General features: G+C 40.8%; 1 protein-coding gene across 2 annotated transcripts in view; it reads right to left on the bottom strand.

Annotated features, from left to right (window-relative positions):
• Positions 1-4,817: 4,817 nt before the first annotated feature.
• Positions 4,818-26,772, bottom strand: part of nsl1 (non-specific lethal 1) — a 34,542-nt gene continuing 12,587 nt past the window's right edge. For both annotated transcript variants that reach the window (XM_022081540.2, XM_022081541.2), the window contains exons 3-13: positions 15,013-15,135; positions 14,075-14,550; positions 13,491-13,706; positions 12,758-12,865; positions 12,080-12,251; positions 11,523-11,630; positions 10,783-10,873; positions 9,433-9,595; positions 8,164-8,387; positions 7,922-8,059; positions 4,818-6,917 (exon numbers count right to left, since the gene is read on the bottom strand). In XM_022081540.2, the coding sequence (XP_021937232.1) occupies positions 6,774-6,917; positions 7,922-8,059; positions 8,164-8,387; positions 9,433-9,595; positions 10,783-10,873; positions 11,523-11,630; positions 12,080-12,251; positions 12,758-12,865; positions 13,491-13,706; positions 14,075-14,550; positions 15,013-15,135 (1,963 nt within the window). In that variant the 3' untranslated portion in view covers positions 4,818-6,773. The remainder of the gene's footprint in view (positions 6,918-7,921; positions 8,060-8,163; positions 8,388-9,432; positions 9,596-10,782; positions 10,874-11,522; positions 11,631-12,079; positions 12,252-12,757; positions 12,866-13,490; positions 13,707-14,074; positions 14,551-15,012; positions 15,136-26,772) is intronic.

The following is a 26,772-nucleotide window of genomic DNA, read 5'->3' as shown; positions in this document are numbered from 1 at the left end:
TATAGAAACAGTTTTTGCCGGGACTCGAACCCAGGACACTTTTGTTTCGGAGTTTAACAAGTTTTGTAGTAAGCTGGCTTATACCTTCTCGAGCTACAAGCAAAAACAAATCGACAATTTGAATTGTATGTGTAAGATTAAGAAAAGTGCCTCCGTTTCTTTAGATATGGGTATTTTAAATTCACGCCTCATTGCAACTGGACATGTGTTTGGGTGTCAGTACCTCTGGATCTCATTCCTGAGGTCCTCAGACCGAAAATTTCATGAACATAGGGTCATTCTCAACACTTGCTGAGCTATGGATATTTGAAATTCCAGATGATCTGAATCTTACGTAGTGGGGTCAATAATAGACCTTGTATCAGAAATGTTCCTCTTTTCTGTTTACTGTGTGTTCATACACATTTTCCACGTAAAGCCATAAATGGAAATCTAAGGGGAGTGAGGTCTGGTGACCACAGTGGCCACTTGGACACACCATGACCAATCCATCAGTCAGAATCTGTTCATTCAGGTACTCCATCACATGCTGACTAAAATGTGGGGCAAACCGTCTCGATGTAAGTACAAACGTAATCATGCTTTGTGTTGTTCGATTTTATTTCTATCCATAGCTCTGTAAACGTTGGATTCAGGTTCATTTGTGATTAGGAATTACCTCGGATATAAGAACCTGAATTATTGACATATGTCACTTTACACACTGTATGACGTTTTAAATTTAGTACGCAATGGTAAAACTAACTGTGGACTGTTCACATATAATCATTAAACTTCGAAAAGACTACACATCAAAATTCAGGCGAAAATCCATTAACTATATTATTCTGTGGTTTATGTAGGCCTTGGATGAATAATGGTCATAAAAAATATATTTAAAAATTCAGTACATACATCAAAGAAAAGTCTCCATTACAATGCATAAATCTTTAATGCTGTTTGAGGAAATAATTGCTGTTCATTCTGAGATTGATACAAAACCCATAAATACGATTTTTGGCCAAAATAGAATTACTGAATGTTAAACCAGGTGAAAGAGGTAGTTATCACTGTAGTTTAAAGGGTTAATACCCTCTTATGACATCAAAACCACAAGGAATTATGTTCAACAAGTCTGCAGATTTCAGTATTGCATAAGGTACAGGACATCTTTGAGGTTATCTGGTTACCTCTTGTAATTCATTAAAAAGCAATACTGGGTCCTTTTTAAACCGTTCTTTGTTGGAACTTCATGCGAGATGCAATACAGTGAAACCTCGATGCATCGTTTTCGGCGGGGTTGGGAAATAAAAACGATGAATACGGGAAAACGATAGTTGCGGGAAAGCATTAAAAATTAAAAAAAAAACAATGTTTCTCTTTCAAAGTTACTTCTTTTTACCAAGAAAGTCTTTAATGGACAACTGGTTTGTCGAAACTTTACGTTTTAGGCCAAACAGAGCCCTTTCCACGTTCAAAATGTTTCCTCGTCACGTTCACTAATATTATGCACATAAAAGAACGACTTCACTTTTGCCAATGCAGCGTGTGATTCGGCAAAACTCGGCACAGCTTCTGGCTCGCATTCGTCGTCTTCCTCTTCCTCACCACTCCCACCTCCTTCGCGAACAATAACAGGAAGAATGGAAATACTATTACTGCCGAACTCAACGAAACGTAGTTGTAGAAGACACTGAACCACTGGAAACGAGATGAACCAGAAGAATGAAAAGTGTCCCCGCCTTTCCTTTGTACTTGTAATAAAAGCATTTGTGAAGAAATTCACACTGCACATGCCATCTGGCATCGCTGGAACGAAATATGAGTGCACCCTAATTAAACTCATAAAATTTCTGACAATGAGCACCGCCATTCACCCCTGCACCGCTGACCCATCATTCTAAAAGAATCTGTGCTGGTTGGGCGACATAACAGGTTACTGCTACTGCGTATTCAAAAAACATTGTGCGTCTTTCGGTATTAATTTATCTCAAAACCCAGCATTTTAATTTCTCAGAAACGATCATTGCGGGAAAATTGTGGGCCGGGACTAAGATTTTTGAACGATCGATGCGATAAAACGATAGTTCGAGGAACGATAGAAGCGGGAAAATGTAACATTATTTTATATGGGATGTATTCGGGACCGAAGAAAACGGACGATGCATCCGGGAAAACGATAGTTCCGGGAACGATGGATAGAGGTTTCACTGTATTTTAAGTTACATGATTTTTAAAAAAATATTAGAGTACAGCTTACTCTAATCTATAGCAAGTAGCCTACATATTTTGCACTAAATAATTTGGGGCTGCTACCCTGCTTGCCACCTCTACCCAATCTTTTGCATGCCCCACGTACCATATTTGATATAGTATACTTATTTTGAATTTTTGTTACTTGTCTCCTGCTATCAAAGTACGTCAGAGATGTACACATTTGTCAAGGTTCTTTAGAACCATCCTACTATTTTCTTGAATAACAGACGTAAAATTCTGTTATCCCTCCTGATACTGTTGTTAACATTTTGCTTTTGTCCTGCGCATAATCAGAAACATTACGAAAAATTTTGTCACATTTCTTTCTTGAATGTGAACCAGAATGTAAAACGTGTTATTTACATAAGCCGTCAAACAACCAGAATGCCGTAATATACCTTTCTTAAGGTACACACGGACTTTTAAAATATATATTGACACCAACAAGATGACATAATCAAAAGAAAAGTATGAAAGGAAATTTTAGTCATTAGAATATTTGAAGGATAAAAAATTTCATCCTGCCCTCTTGTAGATCGTTAATAACAACCGTACAAAGCATGTTTACTTGGATTATAAAGACTGACAGATGCAGGTATAAACATCGAGTATGAGTGCCGAGTGATCCGATTCACTCACACGAGATTTTCTGAAATGAAACAATTAGCATTACTAAACCACTGTGTTGGGCCAATTTTATGAAAGGATTTACATGGCTGTATGTTCACACATTGAAAAGGTTTTCATGAAACTAGAGGAAATTACTGGTACTGGAGATCACTCAAAACTTCAGTCTTCAACAACTTCATGGTCACGACGACAGAACTTCTCACATTCACTATAGGACACTGCTTTTTTTTTACAGTAAGATTCTAAAAAGAGAAATATGATTTACAGTATCAATAAAGGCCAATCCAGCTAAATCTCTTGGATGACACTGAAATACGAGTGGCAACATTGTTCATAAATTTTTTTCTTTGAAAACAAATTTAAGGAAAATGCAGTTATGTAAATTTTAAAGCCTCACACCTGGTAAAGAAAATGTTCATCCATTTAACCTTAAACAGAACAGGTAATTATTGGAAGAAATAAAACCAGAAGATATCAGCAGTAACGCATATTAAAACTTGTAAGACTTGAGGTTCTCACAGCGGTGAGTATGAAGATTTCCGTCTTCTAGGTTGTTGCGCTGTGTAGTCTGGTCGATATTAACCAACGTTTCAGAGGTCATACTGCCTCCGTCATCGCCCTGATGACGGAGGCAGTATGACCTCTGAAACGTTGGTTAATATCGACCAGACTACACAGCGCAACAACCCAGAAGACGGAAATCTTCATATTAAAACTTGTTCAAACACCGTTGCCAATAATACCTTAAACACGCGAACAAATTTCCGAAATGCTATGAGAAGAACGTGTGGAGCTGGTCACACATCGCCAGCAACAAACTTAGTAAAGTCCGTCAGTTTCCTTCGTTGTGAAATTCAATTTGTATGTTGTCCGATCTCAAAGTTGTTTTGAGAAACACCTGGTGGAAGTGCGGTGAAAATTACCTTCTGTCGTCAGACACTTCAGAGCCCGGGACACAAGATAAGCGAATTCCCAAGAAAATGTAACCAACTCTGACAACAGAACGTCAAAGCCACAAATGGTTGCAATTCTGAACCATTACCACCTACCTCTCCTTCATGTGCCCTACGGATGAATTATATCATCTTACCATCTCAGTCCCCAACCAAAATTTCGAGTCATTAAGACTGTCATATCAAGTTCAAGTTAATTGGTGACTCATTTAAGCAATCAAAATTCTTGTTATGCAATGTTAAACCACCTTAAAACCATAAACTTCTGGTGAGCACTCGTTCAAAGTCCAGTGGATTTGTGTAAAAGTAAAGTTGTCGCACTACATGCCATGTAAGCGCCTGGGGGGAGTGGAGGTATAGCTCCTACTATTTCTTGACCTCGGCACTAGATGGGGGTGAGTGGTCAGCATCACGCCCCGGCCATGCTTTACCTTCTGGAAAGGACCCTGGTACCCATTGGATAGGAGGCTGGGTGGGCCCCAGAGCCGGTATGGATGCAGAAGCTACAGGAAAAATCCTCTGCCCTCGTCGGGGATGGAACCTCGTCACTATACTGACTGAGCCAAGTAGATTTGTGTACTTCCCTCAAATACGAAACAAAACATATTTCAGTAATTTGAAAGCTGCCAAACTTAGTTTTGTCAGCAGTGGCTTGGAAAGTAGACAAACACCAGCTTCTAAACCAAGCGTTAATAAACGTTTCAATCTATTCTTCTCAGAATTTCATGAGTCATTTCTTTTTTTGATGAAGCTGTTCCCACATGAAGAATTTTATAAAGAAAATTTCACACAATTTTTTACCCAGATAGTTTTATGGCGCACAATGTGGGCCTGGCACGTTGCATCTTCATACGGTTAGCATACTGAGGTCGTAAGAAGAACGGAGGACGAACACCGAGTACTACGCCACTCGCACATTCTAGGAAGCACGGGCGCGAAGTTCCGGTATCATAAACATTTTGGCCGTACAAGAGAATATAATCTACGAAAACACTGTAATGGTGGTGTTCTAGGGTTTATTCTTTGAAGAAATCCCAGTTTGGGACAAAATACAAATATACAACAATGAATTTTTCACATCTGTTTCACATTTCATTTATCCATCCTTAACGTACTGATATGCCAGAACGGCCACGTCATGTTTAACAAAGATACTGTACAAATGGCCTGTTGCTTATTACAATACTGAATACGGGTCTGGGGGGGTAGCGATACAAAAGTTGACGGACACAGTATCCTAACAAAAGAGACGGAACAGACGCTTGCCAGCCGAGTGCCACGTCATCTAACTACGCACAGCGATAACATCGTAAAGTGCACTTCTCAATCCTCTTGAGGCAAAGTCCGGATTTAAAGAACGAGTCTTCAGAATTTTTTTTTGCTGAATCTCTACCAAAACCAAACCAAAAAAACAAAGTTTAAACAAAATTAATGTAAGGTTTTTTGACTACACAGTTTCTTCATATTAAATTTCCAATTTTATTAAAAAACAAACAGAGAAAATGTATTACAACTTGTTCAAGGAAAAGCTTTTTCTTCTCATGGTTAAGCGTATTGGTGCTGGAGAATGCATACAAAATCTGCGACTACATATATATCTCACAAAACATGAGTGTACTTTGTGGTCTCTGCAATAAAACACCTTGATTTCGGTAACGCCACGTCCGTACACACAACCGATCCAGAACGGTTCACTTCATACACACCGACCAACGGTATCAGTCTCATCAGTTTCATAGTTCTATCTAAAAACCAATATGGTATAGTACGTGTGTGGGGGATACAGTTGCTCTCACACTACCATGGAATGGTCGGTTTGCGGTATGCACGTACGTAATATTCCAAGCAGGCGAGATACGCGGTAAATAGAACATGCTCTTATAAAGAGTACATCAACATCTACACAAGAGGAAGCCTGCTCCATCAATATTTGGTCAAAACAACTTAACATTTTTTTAAAATCAGTTTAGAGACAACGTACCGGACCTTTCATGTCAACTATTTAAATAAAAGAAATATGACTATAACTGGATACATAAAGCATCTAACGTTTTCACAAAGACTAGGAAACCAATTTATTAATTACGTATAAAAAAATGAGATGAAAGTTCAATACTAAAAGATAATACAACTACAAGGAGCACGAACCCGCATCATATCAACAAAGCTCTCGGACGCGCCGCCGCAATGTAACGATAGACGGCGACGCACAGAAACACTAAATCATCGCGATATTAAGAAACGGCACATGCGCGTCGTATACTCGAACCAAAGAGCACACAGTTAAAATCTTTAAATGAATTAGAAAATGGTAATGAAATAGTAATTACAAAATTCTTTATTCTCATTATGGTAACATCAATCAACTTAATACCAGTAGGCCAAGTGACCAAACTACAGACAGAACAGGCAGCTTGCACACGGCAAGTTTACACCATGCAAAGTGCACTTACAGATTAAAATGGACTTCCTATATCTTTATCCCTCAAACCTAAAGTTTCCCTGCGTCTTTTTCTCTTTATTAACCGAAGAGACGATGGCGGCACAGTACGCACTACAGTACCTACATTAAGTTATGCTAGTTACGACCGCTCTCCTCAAATATAATCCTTTAGAATCGCCCTTCCGAACGCGTGAATGGCACGATATCAATTTGCGAAACCATTTTCAACTGCTCAAATTGTACTGCTTCATTTCCGACAGAAATCACTGGAGAAACCGAAGCAGGGATTTGTGAAGGTGTATCAATTTATTAGCAGAACTGAAGTTAGAAAAACTGACGTATGCTGCCCACAATTCAACCAGAACAGCTTCTGGGTACTTGTGCCACAACACTGGATCTAACAGACTAAGTTTTGCTTCCGTCACCGTCTACCCGTGGACCCAGCTCTGTCCAAGAGTTGGTCCGATCCTCGAGAACTTGAATTAACGCCAGTCATCTGATGCGGGTTATTTTTATCTCTTGACTGAAGCTTTCAATCTCTCCCGTTCAAATTCTCTTTCCTCCTCCACCGTCCATTCAGGGTCATTAGGGTCTTCTCCTTCACCCACGGCCGACTCTGTGGAGTCTGTGCTTGGGGTGATGGGTCTACTCTCACTCTGGGGGAAGAAAAATGAGCGATTTACATTACATACATTAAAACAATTTGTTCCTCAGATGTGGAAGAAGGAAAAGGCAGAACATTTACTTAATATAACCTCAAAACTAAAACATAATTATGAAGTACCACATAATATGTGTCAATGAAGATGCATAATGTAAGATTTGAGGTTTTCACAGTGGTAAGTATGAAGATTGCTGTCTTCTGTGTTGTTGCGCTGTGTAGTCTGGTTGATGTTTACCAACGTTTCAGAGGTCATACTGCCTCCATCATCAGGGCGATGAAACGTTGGTAAACATCGACCAGACTACACAGCGCAACAACCCAGAAATCTTCAAGATGAATAATGTTTCTGAAGGACAGAGTCCAGCAAAATTTAAGAAAAGGACAGCTTTCTTTGTCCCAGACGTTAATAACGACAACTTTAATTGGCATCAGTTCGTCCTTGAAAAAACCCTTTACAATACAATTTACAAACACTATAATTTATCGTTGTTTGTAAAGTGTTTCTAATAGTCATCCTTGCAGGACAATGGGACATGAGGGGAGGAAGGAAAGAGAATAACCTGGGGGGGGGTGTCACATCACAGTCGAGAACTGTCAGAAATAAATGTATCACTTTTTTTACATTCTACTGAGATTCTTGTTATTCATGTACTACTAAACCTTTTATTTATTTATAACACTAACTTACGACAAGACATGCATCGTCTTCGTCATTATGAATTGTAACAGTAAACTTTTAACGCACGTAAAATACGAGATATTTCTTATTATACAAAATATAGCAAAATAAATGTGGCTCTACTGACTCCGCCAATTCGTAATGAGACAGCGGAACACTTTACATGGAAACAATACACATCCACCTGCCAGCAGCACCATCACTGAACAGATTCTCCTGCTCTTGCTGTACTTATCTCTGAGTCGCCTCAAACCTGCAAAATGTCTTTCACACATTTTAAATCTGGAAATAAATAACAAGAAATAAAGTGAAGTTACCGTTTCATTATCTTTGGTGAAAAGCTTCTTTGGTGCCATGGAATATGGTGGGAATGGATGCCCTTCTGGCATTGCCTTCAACATTTTCTCATACATTTCATCCAGCAGTGGAAACATTCGAGGTTCATACGGAGGCACCTGAGAACGGTACAAAATAACATACAGCCACTCCACGACAGAAAAAAGGAACAGCTATTTACACAATGTTCAACACATCCACTCTAGCTTATAGAGAAAAATACCTCAACCACAAAGTCTGGAGTGTTGCAGCGAGGTTCATCCTTGTCGCGGTCTCTGTCCTTGGCCCAACGCGATTGAGACATCGTACGTCTTCGTCCCAACACCGTTTGACAAGAGACCCCATCATTTTCTAATAGGACGGCAAGAGGTGTGGCAGGTGGAGACGTAAGGGGTGATCCTCCAGCCTCACCATGTGGATCCAACATATTATTGGGCGACATTGGATCTATAAATCATAGTTAAATTTAGTTTATGTCCACTCCTACGTTACCATAATCTTTTTCTAGCACTTCTTCCATTCTATATGAGTTGATGTATTCCTAAATACAAAATACATACAAATGCCTAGCATAAACAGTCAGGAGAAATAATTTAAACATGGAACACCTCCTAAACCCGGAGCCCAGTATAATTAATTCTGTTTACCTACTATTTTACAGCACTCTAACCAACTCACAGGATTCAAATGGTTATGATCACTGTTATCCAACAGTAATACCAACTTCGGCAAGTTTTAGAATCCCAAATTGTACTGTTCCAAGGACCAATATTTGGATACAGTATAAAAACTGCAGTCCCGCGCTGTAGCCGCGCGGTCTGAGGCATCGTGCTTCGGACCAGTGATATGGAATGCGACCTGGTTCGAATCTCGGGGGAAAAGAAATTTTCTCATAAGCTTTCGACCAGGGTATGGGACCGGTGCCAACCCAGCATTGTGAGGAAATTGGGGAGCTACAATGGGTAGCGTAATCCGGTCATGAAAACTAGCAATGGCTGGGGGTTCGTCGTGCTGACCACATGTCACCCTATATCTGGTTGGATGATTGTTCACCTCTGCTTAGGCATGTGAACGGGAGGCCAGCAGCCAGCTAGTCGGCTTTGGCTCTCTGGAGCTGTTATGCCACGGATTTGATTTGATTTCATAAAAACTGCACAGCAGACAATTAATAATACAACTCCTTTTAAATGACACATGAGCAGAAATTGTATTCCTAGCTGAAACTTCAAAGCCTTGGTATGGGGGGGGCCAAGGATGTCCAATGGCATAATGAGTACAAATAACAAAAATGATATTTTAAAAATAATTTACAGTTTTCTGAATAACACGATTATAAAATGTTCATCTGCAAATGGCGAACGAAAACCACTACAGAAAATATGCACTGCTCAATCTTGTTCTAAAGGTTGTTCGATACTTGTCCAGTGCATCAAACTTTACAACAAAACATAAAAAATTATTAAATTAAACGCTCCAAAATATCTACACTAACCAGGAGTGTTGGCACCACTGCTCTCAGCTCTGCTATCTGTGCGACGATGAGCTCTTGTCCTTCCAGTGTGGGGAAGCTTGATGTAACTCATGAATTTCTTCTTCTCTTCTACTTCGCATCGGTCGTGCCGTGCTGTGATTGTGTCTTCATTCAAATCTTCAACCTAACATTACAAAAGCAACATTAACCAGATCTCGAAAGCATTTTTAAACTCACAATGTGCAAGTACAATACCAACATTTATAGATTAATTTGTTTTAAGAATGGCATTATGTGGATAACTTTGAGGCCAAATTTGAGACGTCAGCTATGCTGTAAGAACAGATATTAACTGGCAAGAAAATAAAAAATCTTCAATCTGGCACCATGAAAGAGAACTGAAGAGACTACAGAACGAGGCTAAATAAAACAAAAATAAGCTTTGAAGATCTTATTTCACAATCTGCTTTTATGAAATAGTGACATTCACAATCCCAGGGCGATCCTCAGCTACTGGGCGGGTCACAGATGGCGGATAGTGAACGGCCCTCAGATATGAGGGTTAGCTGTGAATAAGGGGAGACCCAAATAAGCAGTCCCGGACCGAGGCGGCAAGACCGGAGAGCGTGGGAGTGTAGCGGGTGGAGGGCCTATCAAATACCACAGGAGCTCAGTGAAGGTCCTGTGACCTGGTGAGTAAGCACCGCCAGTAAGTAAGTGCTGCCCCCACTGCCTTGTGGGTAGGGGAGGGATCCCCAAAGGCTAAGGGAAGGAAAACCCTGACAGAAAACCAAGGGGTAGAGGGGGCTCCATAGGTGTAGAGAAACCAACCCTTCTAAGGGAATGAAGCCTGAATAAAAACTTCCGGTCCTCCAGGAAGATGGGGGTTGAACATTGGGTTAACAACCCAATTCTGGAAAAAGATGACGTTCAGACACTCTTGAAACGAGGTCTTGGACTGGGCATCGATCGCAAGAAAGCCAAGGCTACACTGAAAGGGCTGTAGCGCTAAAGAAGAAGAAGAAGAAAGCATTCACAATAATATGTGTTGAAACCAGGTTTTTCTAAAGATCTATACGGATAATCCGTCAGTTAAACAAGTATTCATACTAGCTCATTCTTGAGCAGCCACAGTCATGAGCCTCTATACAAATTCAAAGTTTATACAGCACGAGGAAGCAAGAATCTCGGAATTAACCTAAAACTATGACACACATTTGTCATGTGAACGCTGGTGGTCAGGCCAATGTATATATCCTAATGAATAGATAAAGATTCCAAACTGCACTGCACATACACCAAGCATGAAACTTCATTAAGTCGGAGTTTTGTGCGCTTGAACACTGAAACTAGAGATGAGATCACACTTACATCACTTTCTTGACTAGATCTTCTGACTACACCATTATTTTTCAACTCCAGTTTGAACGCAGTTTCAGCCTCAAATTCAACAGATCTCCACCTGTAAACACACATCACGTCTCATAACCATTATCGTCGCTATTATTAGAGTTGTTTATTATTAAATAATTAGCCAGTCAAATTTTAAAACATCTTCTTCTTTTTACAGTCTAACAATGTTTTCTACATTTTCCGGTACCCTTTATAGGTCCCCAACTTTTTAGTTGGCTTGATCTATGGACATTCGGTAGGACTCCTAGGACGAGGGATCGGCCTGTCGCAAGGTCTCTACCTGTACACAGGACAGCACAACACAGAAAAACGCGGACAAACATCCATGGCTTGAGTGGGATTCAAACCCACGGTCCCAGCGACCAAGCAGCACAAGACCCACGCCTCAGACCGACAGCCACTGCAGACCACCAAATTTTAAGACATAAAAAGTAAAAAAGTTTTCTCCTTATCCTATAGAAAGAAAAGCGACCACATAAACTGAGTACATTCTTTGCGCTGACGTACAATACAAGGAAAAAAAAAATGCATAAAATCAGATGCGAACCAGTAATACGTAACTGGAAATGGGAAAGAAGAATTATTGTTTATCAGTGAACAGACCACACAATAAAAAGTCACCATCCCATGGTTGTCACACACACCAAACTTTGGTTTATAAATAAGCTAGTTTAAAATACTTCCAAACACAAACGTACTTTGGTGTAGGGATCTCCTTGTACTGCAACTTCTCAACTCTTGTAGAAGCAGCAATGCTGTAGGGGATGACAATGTTGTCAATGTCATAGGAATTTTCCCTCTTCCTCCTGCCAACATTGAAAAGGTTTTCTGTAAAAGTTCTTGGACTCACAACTCACCCACAATTTTTTTTTAATTTTCAAGTTTCGATTCAAAAGCAGCCTCCACTTCCACACTGGTGCTGCTATCTCGTTGCATCTCGTACTTAGCTACATTAGTTCAGATTCTTAAAATGTGACAAGGAACTGTGTATATGGTCTTGACACTACAATTACAACTTGGCCACACAATCACTATATATGAGGAAAGAGCTAGAAAGAAGTTGAAACGGAAGGTCGTCCCACGTAAAACGTACAAAATGTTACAGGACTATACAAATATAAATATTTTAACATAACTTATATGAGTATTTAAGGAGAGGAGGAAAGACTCGTTCGAGTGCTAGCATCGATAGTGAAAAGTTAAAGCAGACTTTTATCTTGGGAGTGTTACACGAAACTGTCTTTACGCCACGTACCTGCTCACATCCCCACGTTCCTTTCCAGAAGATAATCTTTCTGAACCTAGAGCCATAATTATGGGGCAGGGGGAAGGGATGGGCGAAGCATTCTTACTGCTACTTGAAGGAAGTGTTGCCTCGACCCCCAGCTGGTCCTCTATCTCTTCGCGGCAAGCGGACAGGAAAGAACCTGAAATAAAAATATCTCGATACAGACAGCGGCACCTGACAAGATTATATAAATACATAAAATTCTATATTTGTTTGCCAATTTACACATTGAGAACCGAGCAGAATGTTCTACCAGCGACAAAATATCAACTTTGAAAAAAATGGGTTTGTGCTAAATTAACAAATACTTTCGCGGGTCAGATCCAGCCTGCAGGCGGTACATATAATTCCCACTGTAATTAAAGGGTTAATAACATGTGCAACTTACTGCAGGACAAACAGTATTTGATAAAATACAGTACACTGGCCCAATATTAAGCAAGAAAAATTTCATATAACAAATTCTAGTTCTGATCCCCAGATGTCAAATTTTACAAGTAATTTCAAAGATAAAACATTCAGAGGAAAGTGGATATATGGACAGACATTAACTTCCCATAATGTTTCCTACTTTAAGCACGGCACAAATGACGCATAAAAAGGCACTTTACGAACACATAAACACCACAAACAGCACCAACTCACCCGCAACAGCTTTCATCGCTTGTCTTTTCTTCTTCAGTCTTTGTAATGAATGGTTGCTGGGTTCGTGGCCTTTGGGCTTCCTTCCTTTTGTCAGCTTCCTCTTGATTTCTTGCAAAGAACAGAGCAAACAACTCAGACAACACGACAAATACTCCGCAAACTAGCTGTTCAAAACTCATTTCATTTTACCCCACCCTGAGATACTTGAATCTCACTTCAGAGCACTTTGCCCTCCCATCTATGCCTAGGTCACCCATACAGTTTCTTTCTTTCACGCTTTCAAACTAAAATTTTGTACAACCTTCTCATACAATCAAACACATCTACTGTTCCTTCCTCAGTCAACAGCCGAAGCTTCAGAAACATCGAAGTTATAAACAAACGATTATTACAGTTTATTTTTCAACACTTTTTTCATACAGTCAGAGCAGTAGTTTTTGGCGGGTGGAGAAGCTTGCAAATGGGTCTATTCTGCGTATCTGATGTGACATGGTTGCCGTATTTCTTTTGTTTCGGCTTTCGGTCCGATAAACTCCTATCCTTCCTGGAGGCAGACAAAACATTGTACCATCGTACAAGTGACTCGCTCCTAGCCTTTCCCTTGAAAATTCCAGCGGCCAAAAACTACTGCGTTCACTATAGCTCAGACTATTTTGTGTTATATGATTACTGTTTTGTGGATTTTAATATTTATAATTTCAGACAAAAACAAAACAGTTGCCGCAACTCTCACTTGCTGTCAAAGTGTTGGCGACGGTCTTCTTAAGCCGACTGGTGTACTTTTTCCTATGCTCCACCTGCTGTTTCTTCATTCGTCTTTCCAACCCTGTATCCTTATCAATTTTGGACAATCCCGATGTCTTCAGTGACTTCAGGCTGCTCCGTAAAGCTTTCTGTTGCCATTCTGATGTTCTCATTATAGCGTCATAATGTAGAGACTCACAAACCTCTGTAAATAAAACAATAAATATGCCAGTTCAAAGAAAAAAAGTTCATAGTTCTGAATATATAACATGTGATGCTTTAATGGCAAGTTAATGCAGTGTCTTCTAGGGTGATTGGCCAAGTGCAAACACACATAACATAGTAGTAAAAATAACACAATATATGTTTGAACACGGTGCTACTGACTGCATTTATTTGGAAAGGAAACTTTACAAATATAATCCATAACATATTCACATTCCTCCTTGCTAAGAGGTTAAAAGTTAACAATGAAGTATAACAACATAAACATCATCTTTGGGCTGTAAAATTAATATTCACCTCAGTGAGTTGAGAATAATCAAGCACTGGCTATAATCATCAGTAACTCACCTTCCGGAAATGAAAGCACTGGGTGAAAGGTTGGGCTGAGCAGTGCTATTCTCTCGGGTACAGTGAGAAGATCTGGCTGCTGCGGCACCATAGGATCTGTTCGACCCGTGCACAGCGCACATGTGGGAAGGGGAGGACGACACCCACATCTGACTGTAGACGGTCTTGCTGCCTTCTTTGACGCCAAATGCAAGCCTGATGTCTGGAGGAGCTTTCGCTTTCGGAACGAACTCCTCCCTAATGGTCTTGTTCGAGCAGAATTTGTCACTGGTGCGCCACCACTCGGGAGATTGCCATTCACAACTTCATCTGACCCTGACATCGGTTTACCAGACGTCCCGCCACCAGGAAGTAACCCGTGGAAACCGTTCACCACCATGTGGTTGTTACGAGGATGAGTTGATGATGTAGTGGGTGTGGTAGCGGACACTTGCTGCTCACCCAGCGTTACAGGACCCTTGGCAGCACGGATTTGTCTACGAAGCAGTCAAATGTCACATAACTTGGTTACACAGGCAGAAACCACTAATTACAATCCTCTATGAAAATTACATGTTTGTATGGTACTCGAGTTTAAGTTTAACACAAACACTTCAACAAACCCACTTTAAGAATGCCTTTAACAGAAATTTCCAAGAAACTTGAAAAGCCATGAACTAATTAATACATTACAGCATTAGCTTATAGGTAACAGCCCTTATATTTGATAGAAAAATTGGTATTTTTATTTTCTGAAATCATTTTTGTTGAATTCTCACTTCACATATCACATGCTTTTCAACTGGCGTAGTCCACGATTCACATGTTTGCAGCAAAATTTATTTCCAAAAATTGAGAAGCACGACTCATGGTAATCATGAATTTATAATCTACTGGTACTTGGGAAGGGTGGCATTTTTCATAAAAATGAAATTCAACAGTGAACATATCCGACATACCTATGGATCTCATTATGCTGACGGATCCGGTACTCAAGGTCAGAAATTTGTGCCTGCAGCCATGTCCATCGACTAGCAACACCAGCTCTGTCTTGCGCCCACTTCCATGCTGCACGTTTGGCTCTACAAAGATTATGATTGCTATTTATTAAATGAATGTTTATAGAGCTTCAGAAATCACTATAAAATAAATAAGGTCAGCTAAGTTAAAGTGCCCTTGATCGGGCTGTGAGCTACAATTATTTACATATTAATAAAAGAATACAACAACAACAACAACAAAAAAGCTCAATTGTTTTGTCAATGTTCTTCTGGATTCTGGTGCCAAGTAGACTACTCATTCTGCAGACTGAACAAAAGATGTGTATCATTCTGAGTGAATGTGTGAGATTACAAGGGACAATACATCTTGTACCTACTCAGAACATGACGAAAAACTGAAACCACATACTTTCATTTACGATGCTACTCAGTGAAAAATGAACCCTGCACCCAAAATGTAACATCAATGGAAAAAAGTATTAGTTTCTCATAACAAACAGTGAGGAGGTCTTTACTGAATCTGTTTCTCGCGGACGATACATGAGGGCGCAACATTTGGCACATGGCCCAATGCCCATGAAACATAACCAGTTAAGCTAGCTTAATTTCTCGAATATAAATTCATTTTATGGCAGTAAATATTTTTTAAAACTTCCAGTGCCTTCAAAATGTACAGTTTATGTATTCATGAAAAAATCTGAGACAATAAGCAAAAAAATGGATTTGAAGATGGCATGTCCTGGTGATGGAGAAAAAAAAGAGACAATGGTCGAGTCAGTTGCATCGGCATAGCATGTCTCCAATGAACAAACATTTAAATTTAATTAAAACATTAAACAACCAAGACGCTTTATTCCTGTCCATATAAAGAAACAATCGTCAGTCAGCTGTAATACAGTCTCGAAGGTCCACATCGCAAGTCCATATTGCTGCCAAGCAGAAATAACATAACAAATGGAAGAAATGCACTGCAAGAATTCTGATGTGCAAGAGCAATGATTTTTCTTTGTACAGCAACAACACCTCAATGTTGTTACGCATAAAAATCTAATGCTGGTACCTGGATAAACCCCCACTGGGGAGGAGGAGGAGAAGAAGGAAAAAAACCAAACAAACAAACCAACCAACCAACCATCATGCTCGTTAGCCAAAAATTAATAATTAGATCATAAGTAGTTCTCCTAAAAACATGAATCAGATTTCTGTCAAGTTAACTGAATCCAGTTGGCTAGTGACATCAACACCTTCACAACACAGCAACTGAAGAGGATAATATTACGAACTGGAAGGCTTCTGTTCTCCTGGACAGGAAACTGAATTAGTCCTGTCCCCTAAAACTAGACCTACACGTAATTATTTAACTAAAACTAAACAATTATGATAAGCCACCTAAAATCAATGGCGAAAGCACACACATGCACAGCACTTTCAGAAGAAGTGGAAACCTACATCATGGTTTTTACAAAATTCATAACAATCCAACACAGTTTTATATATTCCCAGAAATTAAAGACAACTCTGAAATCACAATTTTTGGTTCACAACATTCTGATAGGTATAACCCCGACACACTTGGAAGCCATCCAATATCTGACTCACTGCTGCGTTATCCGCTATCCCGACTGTGTTTTCCCCAGACTCTCCAAGCAATTGGCAGTAAAGTACCTTAAACAGGCCACAACTACCTCCTTCCTAATCCCTACCAGTTTCACACTAACCAGTGTAAATCGTGTTCTCAATCATAGTCTCCTTAAATGTTCCACGATCAAACGACCTTGCGCCAACAAATTACCTTGGAATCGAAGGACTTAAAAACACATAAATCAAATAATATTGAAAATGAACATCCCCGGCACAAGGCAAACGCGAGTATGCCAGCATCGCCTTCAACCCTACCCTGAAAATGTACATCAGCTGACAAGCAACTAGTCAAGTGTCTTTTGAGACCAAGTCTCCGATTATGATAAGAACTGAACAAACGGGAAACATGAACGACATCAATTGACGGGAAAACACCGGACCTTGCTATCACGAAGGCAGGCACCGCCCACCACTGCAAAAACGACGACACTAAACGACATTTTGCACTACGCTCTACCTTCTTCAGGACGCAAAGTTCCATTCGAACGCTGGACTCTATGTTTTGGAGCCTTAGGGTGGTATCGCACTAGGATGCCATGGCAGCGACACCAACAGCGATGCCATGGCGTCCAGCTGCCAGAAAAAGACGCCAGACAAGCTGCCAGCTTTCGACGCCAGTCGAGCGAACAGATGGATCAACATTATGAGATCACGAAATGAAGGGCTATTAGCAAGGAGAAATGTCCACTCTTATCACTTTTGAGAAAATGAGATTTACCTTTATCAAAACTACATACCTGGAGTGAATTTCAATTCTGTAACAAAGAAATGAGTAAAAAAAAAATTCTCCATACACACACTTTGCACGTCAATACCATTATTGAATTTGAAATATTTCAGTTCTTTCAAATCACATGTAATATTACACGAACAAACTTTATTTAATAAAACATTATAAAAGCAGGTTTCTTCTTAATTCACGGTATTTGTGATATATAGATATATAGATTGCTAAACAAAAAAACCTTATAAATCAATTTAAGGTTTACATGCGTCATGTTTGTGTTTTTGATTAAAATATATAATAAAATACAGGTCAATACACAAAACTTTATTTGGATGTTAAAATTTAAAATTTAAATGTTAAAATTTTAAATTTTAAATTTGCGCCATTCATCACTATAAGGATGTTACATTGTTTAAAAAACAACACCTGAAGATGATGTATTACATCGAAACATGTGAAATGAATGAAAGCGCTCTAATGTAACATCCTTATAGTGATGAATGGCGCAAATTTAAAATTTTAAATTTTAACATTTAAATTTTAACATCCAAATAAAGTTTTGTGTATTGACCTGTATTTTATTATATATCTTATAAATCAAGTTGCCATATTGGAAAGCGGCCCCACAAATAAAGCCATAGAAATACTTCTTAGCTAATTCTTTCTTTTCTACTGTAAATAAATCTCCTCCAAATATTTCCACAAGTTCTTCCCAGTTTCTTTTTTTCAAGTCCCGGTTTGCGTATTCAATAGCAGATGAATCCCATAGTGATGGTCGGAACTGAACTTCAATTATCAATCTTTCGGTGTCGAAATTATCCATGTTTGGAAGAAACAGAAATACACAAAATCACATTCACGCACGGACGTCAATGGACTGGTCAGACTGTCATGTGATCTTGATTTGGACTTGGCCGTGGCAGCGATGCCAGGTGCGATATATGACTACTAAATTAATGCATTGAGTTTGGCCGAGATGCTGGCAGCTGCGCCATGGCCTCCCGTTGGCATCCTAGTGCGATACCGCCCTTATTCAGAGACAGACGCCAGGAATGATTAGACCTTCGAAACGCCTCAATTATCACAGAACGCAGAACAGGAACTGGGGAATACAACCTTGGGGCCGACATGAAAAGAAAGCGCTATCTACGTACAAGAAACATTTTAAATCGAACGGTCAACAGATAGATGCCAGAGTTTCCGCAACGCTTTCGATAGCGCACACTTACACACCAATCCTCAAACGCAGGAGTTCAGTCAACAAAGGACTGGAAGGACATGTACGTAACTTCGGCTAGTGAAAAGCCCTTCATTTCTCAACTGATTTATAAGACGAATTAATTATAGCACGTAAATAAGTTGATCTTAAACTGAAGTAAACCTTGCGATACTTGTGTCAAGATACAGAAAGCGTGAACCGGTTTCCAAAAGACTCAACAGAAATGCGAAGGAGGACAGGGACCACTGGAAGGCTGTTATGAACACGGTAATAAACCCTCCAGATCCCACAAAAGACAAGGAATTTCTTGACTATAGCAGAACGACAACTAGCTTCTACGTATTGACTCTTTGTTATGGAGCTCGCTGAGACGTCCGTATAAACAGAACAAAATCATACAAAAACCAAAAAGAATATACACAATTTACTGTTGGTCCACCATAACAATGAGCTGTTTTCGGTTTATAAACGTTGAAGAGAACCAAACCCACGATTCATGGCATACGTCGATTGTATCATATCAGACTGCTTGAAGATCTCACGTTGGGGGGGGGGGGGGTCTAGATAGGCGACAGAACCCTAGAGCCGTCACGCTTGAAGGGACTTACGTTAAGTTTCGTGACTGTACTTCCGTGGACAGATGTCCTTCTGTACGTTCACGAGAGCATAAAGCCTACTTGTCGACCGTGCCAGACCTCCACACAACGCGCAAAAGACGTTTGGTTTGTCTATATCAGTCTGAAACCCAAAGTTCATCCAAATAATTCTCATACTCCGGAAGGCAAAGAAAACACTCTTCCATTAAGAAGATCAAATGGTTAATGACGTTTAAGGAAATTATCGCCGTTCATTCCGAGAATCATATGGAAAAACACAGTTGTTTAATATTACAGCTGGTGGTACATATACTGACCACTGGACTTCAAGAGTTCTTGCACGAAACCATTTCGACATGGCAAGCGACGAACTAAACACAAAGGAAAAAACATATTAACAATACACGTTGTGTTAACAGCTAGGTTTGCAACATACTTCTACGTTACGATAGACCAGTGGTATTCAACCTTCTAGTTCGCGTACCCCCAGATATAATTTCTCTTCAACTTTGTACCCCCAAAGTTGTTGGTGTATAATTCAAGTTATACATAGTATATAATCTACATCTAAAATAAATTACATTACTGATTATTCAGTGTTTATCATAAAATAATAATTTTTTTAAATTTCACGTATCCCTAAAATGTCTTCGCGTATCCCCGGGGTACGCGTACCCCAGGTTGAATACCACTGCGATAGACTACTTAAATACATGATTCCACACATACTTCACGTTAAAATCCGCGGGATTAAACACTTAGTGGCAGGAAGAAGATAAAACCTCTACTGTCACTCTACAAGATTTGTACCAGCAATAAACGGAATATCAGGGTCAATGCGGCTAGTCCACAAAACATTTGGAGAACAAGTCAAAAAAAAAAGGTAATGTTCCTATACTTTCAGTTTCGCGTCCGTGGCAGCTTTACCCCCGGCTGAGACACCCCACGACCAACTTAAAATTTAGTTTCGTGGATCTCTGCGACGCGGCAGCTGAGCGTGGTGACCAAGAAACACTGGACTCTTCCGGGAATCGTGCCCCGATACCTTTATCAGTAACTCACACACCCCTCTCCTGAATGGTACTACGAAACCAAGGGCCATCATAACTTAACGTCAGTAACCACAGAGAAAAGAAGGCTACAAAACAGAACGCTATCGTTTACAGTGGCTTTGGAACATGAGGTTAAAGCGGTTCAATGCACTCCCTTGATCAACGGCAGAGGACAACATGCACGTTTGCGTCGCTTCGTTCCCCCAGATACCAAAACGAGCACTGAGGAGGGTAAGTCCAGAACTAAAATGAGCGACACGAACGATGGCGGCGGAGTTTCGGACACTTCCGCGAATTCGCTGTCACGTCATGAACCAATCAGCTTCAAACACTCGCTGACGCCTCGTTCCGGGAGTCGTCGTTCAAGTTTTAGTGTTAGGGGCGTTCACCAAGTGCTCTCTACCACAGCTTCCCACACCCTCAGTCTTCTAGATTTTCCTCCCATCAACATCTAGGTCTTCCAAGCTGCTCTTCCCTTCACGTTTTCGTTGGTTTCGATCGCAGAATGAGGGATGGTTTTGTCGCGGGGGCAGAACACCCTACGATATCTGACTTATCTGTTTGGGCCCTTAAAGGAGACTTCCAGAGGTAGCCGATTTGCAGATAATAACGAAGAGAAGGAAGCGGTGTATGGCTGGCTCCATAATCAACCAAGGAAGTTTTTTTTTTGTTTAATGACGGAGCTGTATCCCCCCTTGGCCTTGGTTGCACTGAATTTGAAAATCCATTATGTCACGTTGTAGCATGCTGTAGCTATGATCGGCCTTCATACGAAAACTTGTCGACCGCAAGACTAAATGTATTGAGAAGCTTTGTCGAAAAGTAACAAAGTTGTAAACGCTCAGAACAAACTTCCCGTTAGTCACCAATATCCAACACTGCAACAGAGGGAAAACGCGAAATGCAGCCTTGGTGTACAAGACTAACTGACCTACAGTCTTAAAAACGATAGGTCGATACATGGTCCATCCCATGTTTCGAACCATCGTTTAAGACTGAGAATAATCAATACACATCTGTCACTGAACAGAAGGTTATTTATTGCCTACGTAAATGAGAGTAAATTATAATTAAACAGCATCGTAATAGGTTATAACATAAATCTAACTCCAAACAAGTGCGTACATGACACATTTTACTGCTAGAACTACAGTGAAACATCTTGTCTTCTTGACACTTCGCTCTCTGTTAAAATTACTCAACGTCGAGATTAACTACAACATAATTTATATGAAAAATCTTCACAGGTCATAACCTCAAATAGAGAGCACAGATCATCAAAAGTTGTCATGCTCTTAGTGGGCTTCCTTCTTGTACAGAAAGGATATAAATAATATTTGGGCTTTCTGGAAAACGTCCCAGAGCGGAACATTATTCTGGGCTGACGTCAAATTGCTACTTTAGCGGACTGTCTGACGACGATTATGGAAAAACACAGCTCAATGCGACAAACCTCCGCAACGCAACCAGTAAAGCACAAATTGTGAAACAGGTCAAAGGAAAAAAATATGTGAAGCGGACGAATTTGACGAGACTGAGGTTCTCTAGGCCCTGAAGATGGAAGTAGCATATTACTCATAAGCTGTTATCTACAAGTCAACACGATGTCACGGCCCAGAACACGAACTTCGAAGCTGTGAAACCCCGATATCACGTGGCCATCCATGACGTGAAAAATCGACTAAATGACGTTGCAGTGAAAGAAATAGAGAAATCGAAAACGCGGTGCGTCGCGACGTGGCGGGTCGGTTCTGGGCTGGGTTCGGTTGCTTGGGCCGGTCGGGGCGTTGGGAGTACGTTATCGATTTCAAACTGCACGGCGCAAAACACCGTCAACAGCGCAGAGAGACGAACATGCGCACCTCTGCGGAGGCAACAACGCTCTGGCCTCCTGTGAGAGGAACTGACTGGGGTAGCCAGCATGCACGAGGCTTACGGAGCTCTGGAGAGGGAGGTGGGTCACGCCCCTTGCACACTCGAAACTCCAATCTTATATAATGAGAGCTGATGTTCGTCTTCTCGGTAGTAAAACCGCGTGGACGTGAACATTTCGGAGGAACCTCACAAACCACTGAAGTGGGTCATGATAGTGATCGAGTGGCAATTACGAAACCCAAAAGCGAGTGTACACCACTGATTCGGCGTGAGACTTCCGTAATCTGCATATGATCGGGGCATACCTGTTGAAATCAACGGCACACTCGTAACAAATCAGACGTAGTGGTCGAGAACTTATGCTGAACATACCCTGATATAGTACGAAGTGTAACACGATATAGATGATTATTAGGGCTATAAAATCAATAAGAATGGCGGAACAACTACAAATGTCAGCCTAATGGGAAAACAAGATAAAAAAGTCTCCAGGAAACGGTGGGATTTGTGGGCTGGAATGATCTGGCTCAGAGCAGAGGGCCTACAAGTTCCACAAAAGTGCGGAATTTCCAGAGCAACTATGCAGCTACCTTTTCAAGGACTCTTCTTCAGAACCACGCACGACGCCTTAAGCTTCAGAGTTTCTGGAGCTGAAATTACGTCATTACTCAACAGAATAAACGATGGAAAATATGCTTACCACTGACCTCAAAAATAGCGCATTTCCAACACTTCAAATACGTCTCTGAAAACAAATACGTGGTTAAAGGAGAAGCCACTCTGGAAACATGAATTTAATCATACGGGCTACATGACTTGGTTCCTATGAAAGTTGCGCAAAATAAAAATAGATTTCATTTGTCCACGTAATGGGTACATGATCTACCGCCCGGACATTTTTAATTTAACACGGGTCGGGATAGAACTGCTCAAGACCCGGATTTCCGATGGATCTGAACGGGGTTGTTACTGGTGACAGGATAATCGAGCAGGCATATATGAAAATACCCGGACCACTATCCTAAAATCAGTGTCGGTAGACGGACCGAACTCCATTCGTGTGAAGAAACTTAAATGCGACAACATCGCATATCTTACGTAAGGTTGTAAAATAAAAACTACACCGAACAATACATCGGATAAAGCAAATCATAACGGACTTCAGAATGTGAGGTGTAAATTTGTGTACTTACCGAAATCAGCGTCTTTTCCTCAGTTGCTCTTGGCGTGGCTCAAACGTAAGCCCATTTAAGGGCACACCTTGCAACGTCAAAATATAATTTCAAATTTCAACTAAAAACGATGTGCCTTGGAAAAAAACCGCGAGAAAATAATCGCCAAAACCTTGAATTCTGCGGTAATCAGACGACACCGAAAAATATCACGCGAGCCCGAATATTTATCAAATGTACGTGGAAGTTTTCGATTTACTCACAACAGGCCGCCTGCTCTGACAAAATTAGTTATAAAAAATTACAAAAAAATTCAGGCATTTCATTAATGTCCCGACATACAAATTACACGCAACGCACTGAGCTGTTAAAGCGGATAGCTGCGTACCCACTACCACAAATCAGCTGTTCTATGAAACCAACAAATCAACTGAAACGTCAGAATAACGCATATCATCAGCTGCAGAAATTCCGCGACGCATACGAACAAAAAATTTGTTCATAGCAGACTGAAAACTCAATTGAACACCGGAAAAAGCCTAAGTTGTGTATGCGCTTGTACCCGGATCTTGAACATTTAGACGGGCCACAAGCTGGGGAAACCAGTTGCATTAAATCGGTTTAATAAAATTGGAAACTGTGGAATCATGGGGGGCGGGGAAATGCAGTTGTTTATAAACTGGATGCCATCGTAACACGAAACTGAGACGGGACCCAACTAGACGCACAGATTTTCGGAAAGGCGTGTGAAGACCGAAAATTTATTATTCGCATCTGGGGACAGTAAAATCATGACTGGATTCCGGAAGAAATTAACAAAAGATTAAACTCGGGGAACGCTTGGTATCATGCAGATTAGGATCTTCGGTCTCCGCGTTTGCCATCTAAAACACAAAGCAACTACAATTTTATCTGTTTTGTGTGGGCCTGAAACGTGGCCACTCACATTAAGCGAATATCACAGACTGAGGGTCCTTCAGAACAGGGTACTGACGAGAAGAGTATTTGTTCGGACCTAAGAGGGAAGTGACAGGGTAGATAAAACTGCTAGGTGATCGAAGTACACGCCAGGACGGCCTTACATCTACGGATCGATCAGCTGATAACCAATGGGGGTCGGTGGGACAACAGCCGGTTTGATCATAGCGGCGATGAGGAAAACCTCTGCCCCAGTCAGAAATCGAACCCCGGTCATCTAGCGAGAAGCCACTCATTAAACCAACACAACTATACCTGTTACATTCGACCGAACTGAAACATGTTTCTGGCAAACCCTGTAGCAACTGTGACGCACTGCTAGATTTTGTTATAAACGACTCGGAATGGAAACCCTTTTATCGACGAACAGTTGGTACGCATGATTGTTCTTGTACGCTACTAAACGACACAACAAAATCGAATAGTGACATGACAACAGTCGATATTATTTCAAATGCAAAAACACGGTTATCTTACCCTCAGCGTTCCGTGTGGTAAGGTTAATCATGCCAGCAGTGCGACCAACGACAATGCCTTTGTGACGCTGAGGTCACAGAAATGCAAGCACCATTAGAATGTTAGTTGCTTAAAAAGCGCGTGGCGGAAAAAAACAACATGGCTTCCAAGCGAATTAGATCTAGTCGGCCCCGATGGTAACCTTTATAACATTGTAGGTATCATGCAAAATCTGTTATGGCAAAGAGTTTAAATTTATCCCCAAATATGACACACACAAAAAAATTACTGAGACAGCGAAACGTCTGGCTTACGTGTAAATCAGATGTTGGAAATCAGAATTATATACAGCAAAGTAATACACTCTTGACTTTACAATGATGATAAGTTTCATAATCAGAAACCATACGAAATGTTTCAAGCACGTGTAAATAAAAAAAAATTTTTTTTGAAAGATCCCCGAGTTAAAAAAATCATTTTGGCCTTGCAACTGGTCAGTACCATGATCTACGTACTTTGGCCTCAAAAAATATTTCCTACGACCTATAACTGCGGAAAACTTAGTCACAAAGGCCATTTATATAAACTGCATATTAAGATGGACCATTTTCGAGATATTCCACGAAGCCCATTTTCGTACATTTCGATAATAAATCCATAAAAATAGCAAAGAAAACGAAATCAATTAAATGCTCGCGATGTACGAGGGTCGCTCATTAAGTAATGCCCCACATTTTTTTCCTCAGAACATATTTATTCAAGATGGCTCAAATTTAGTGACAATATAAATCAATGTTTCCTTTACACATACTATTTTTCCACATAGTCCCCATCAACTTGTACGGTTTTACGCCAGCGTGGAACAAGTGCATGCATGCCTTGCCGGTACCAGCTCTTGTCCTGTGCACGTAGCCATGTCCTCACTGCTTGAATCACGCTCTCGTCATCTTCAAATCTTGTTCCGCGGATAGCATCTTTAAGTGGCCCAAAGAGATGGAAGTCGGAGGGTGCCAGATCTGGACTGTAGGGTGGATGGGGTAGCACCGTCCAACCCAATTTGGTGATTTCTTCCCGGGTTCTCAGACTTGTGTGAGGGCGTGCATTGTTGTGCAGGAGCAAAATTTCTGCTGGATGCTTGTGAGGCCGAACTCGTCGAAAACGCTTCTTGAGGATTTTCAGGGTCCTGATGTACGCGTCTGAATTGATGGTCGCACCTCTTGGCATCACATCCACAAGAATGACCCCATCACTGTCCCAAAAGACAGTCATCGTGACTTTTCCGGCGGAGGGAGTTGTCTTGAATTTCTTCTTTCTCGGTGATTGAGGATGATGCCACTCCATTGACTGCCTTTTTGTCTCTGGCTCAAAGTGGTGTATCCAGGTTTCGTCACCTGTAATGATCCGGGACAGAAAGACCTCTCCCTCAGCATCAAAACGCTCCAACAATTCAGAAGAAATCGTTTTCCTTTGAATCCTGTGGTCTGCTGTGAGACTTCGTGGAACCCATCTTGCGCACACCTTCGAATATGCGAGAGCCTGGATAATTGCAATCACACTTCCATTGCTGACTGAAAGCTGTTGGGCCAATTGTCGAGTTGTGATACGCCGATCCTCACGAATAATGGCATCCGCGCGGTTCAACATGTCTGGAGTGGTGGCTGTGGCAGGACGCCCAGAGCGCGGCAGATCACGGAGCTCGGTTTCTTCACTTCCTGAAGCTTTAACTCTCTTAGCCCAGCGACCAACGGTGCTCCTATCGACTGCACAGCTTCCATACACAGCACACAAACGTTTATGAATGTTCACCACCGTTTCTTTTTCAGCAACAAGGAATTCAATTACAGCTCGTTGCTTGTAACGAGAGTCGTTCACAGACGCCATTTTAACAGTTCACTACAGCTCCGCTATCGGTTGGAATCATTTGAAACTCCGTACACGAACGCGGGAAACATCAAATCTCAAGCATGTAAAAGTACACTTTTCTATCTTCATTATTGGCTGA

The sequence above is a fragment of the Zootermopsis nevadensis genome, unplaced genomic scaffold, assembly GCF_977971745.1.
Source record: "Zootermopsis nevadensis isolate Lab colony 2312 unplaced genomic scaffold, Znev_1.0 Znev_ptg000017l, whole genome shotgun sequence".
Classification (NCBI taxonomy): domain Eukaryota; kingdom Metazoa; phylum Arthropoda; class Insecta; order Blattodea; family Termopsidae; genus Zootermopsis; species Zootermopsis nevadensis.
This window is presented reverse-complemented; position numbering and strand designations above follow the sequence as displayed.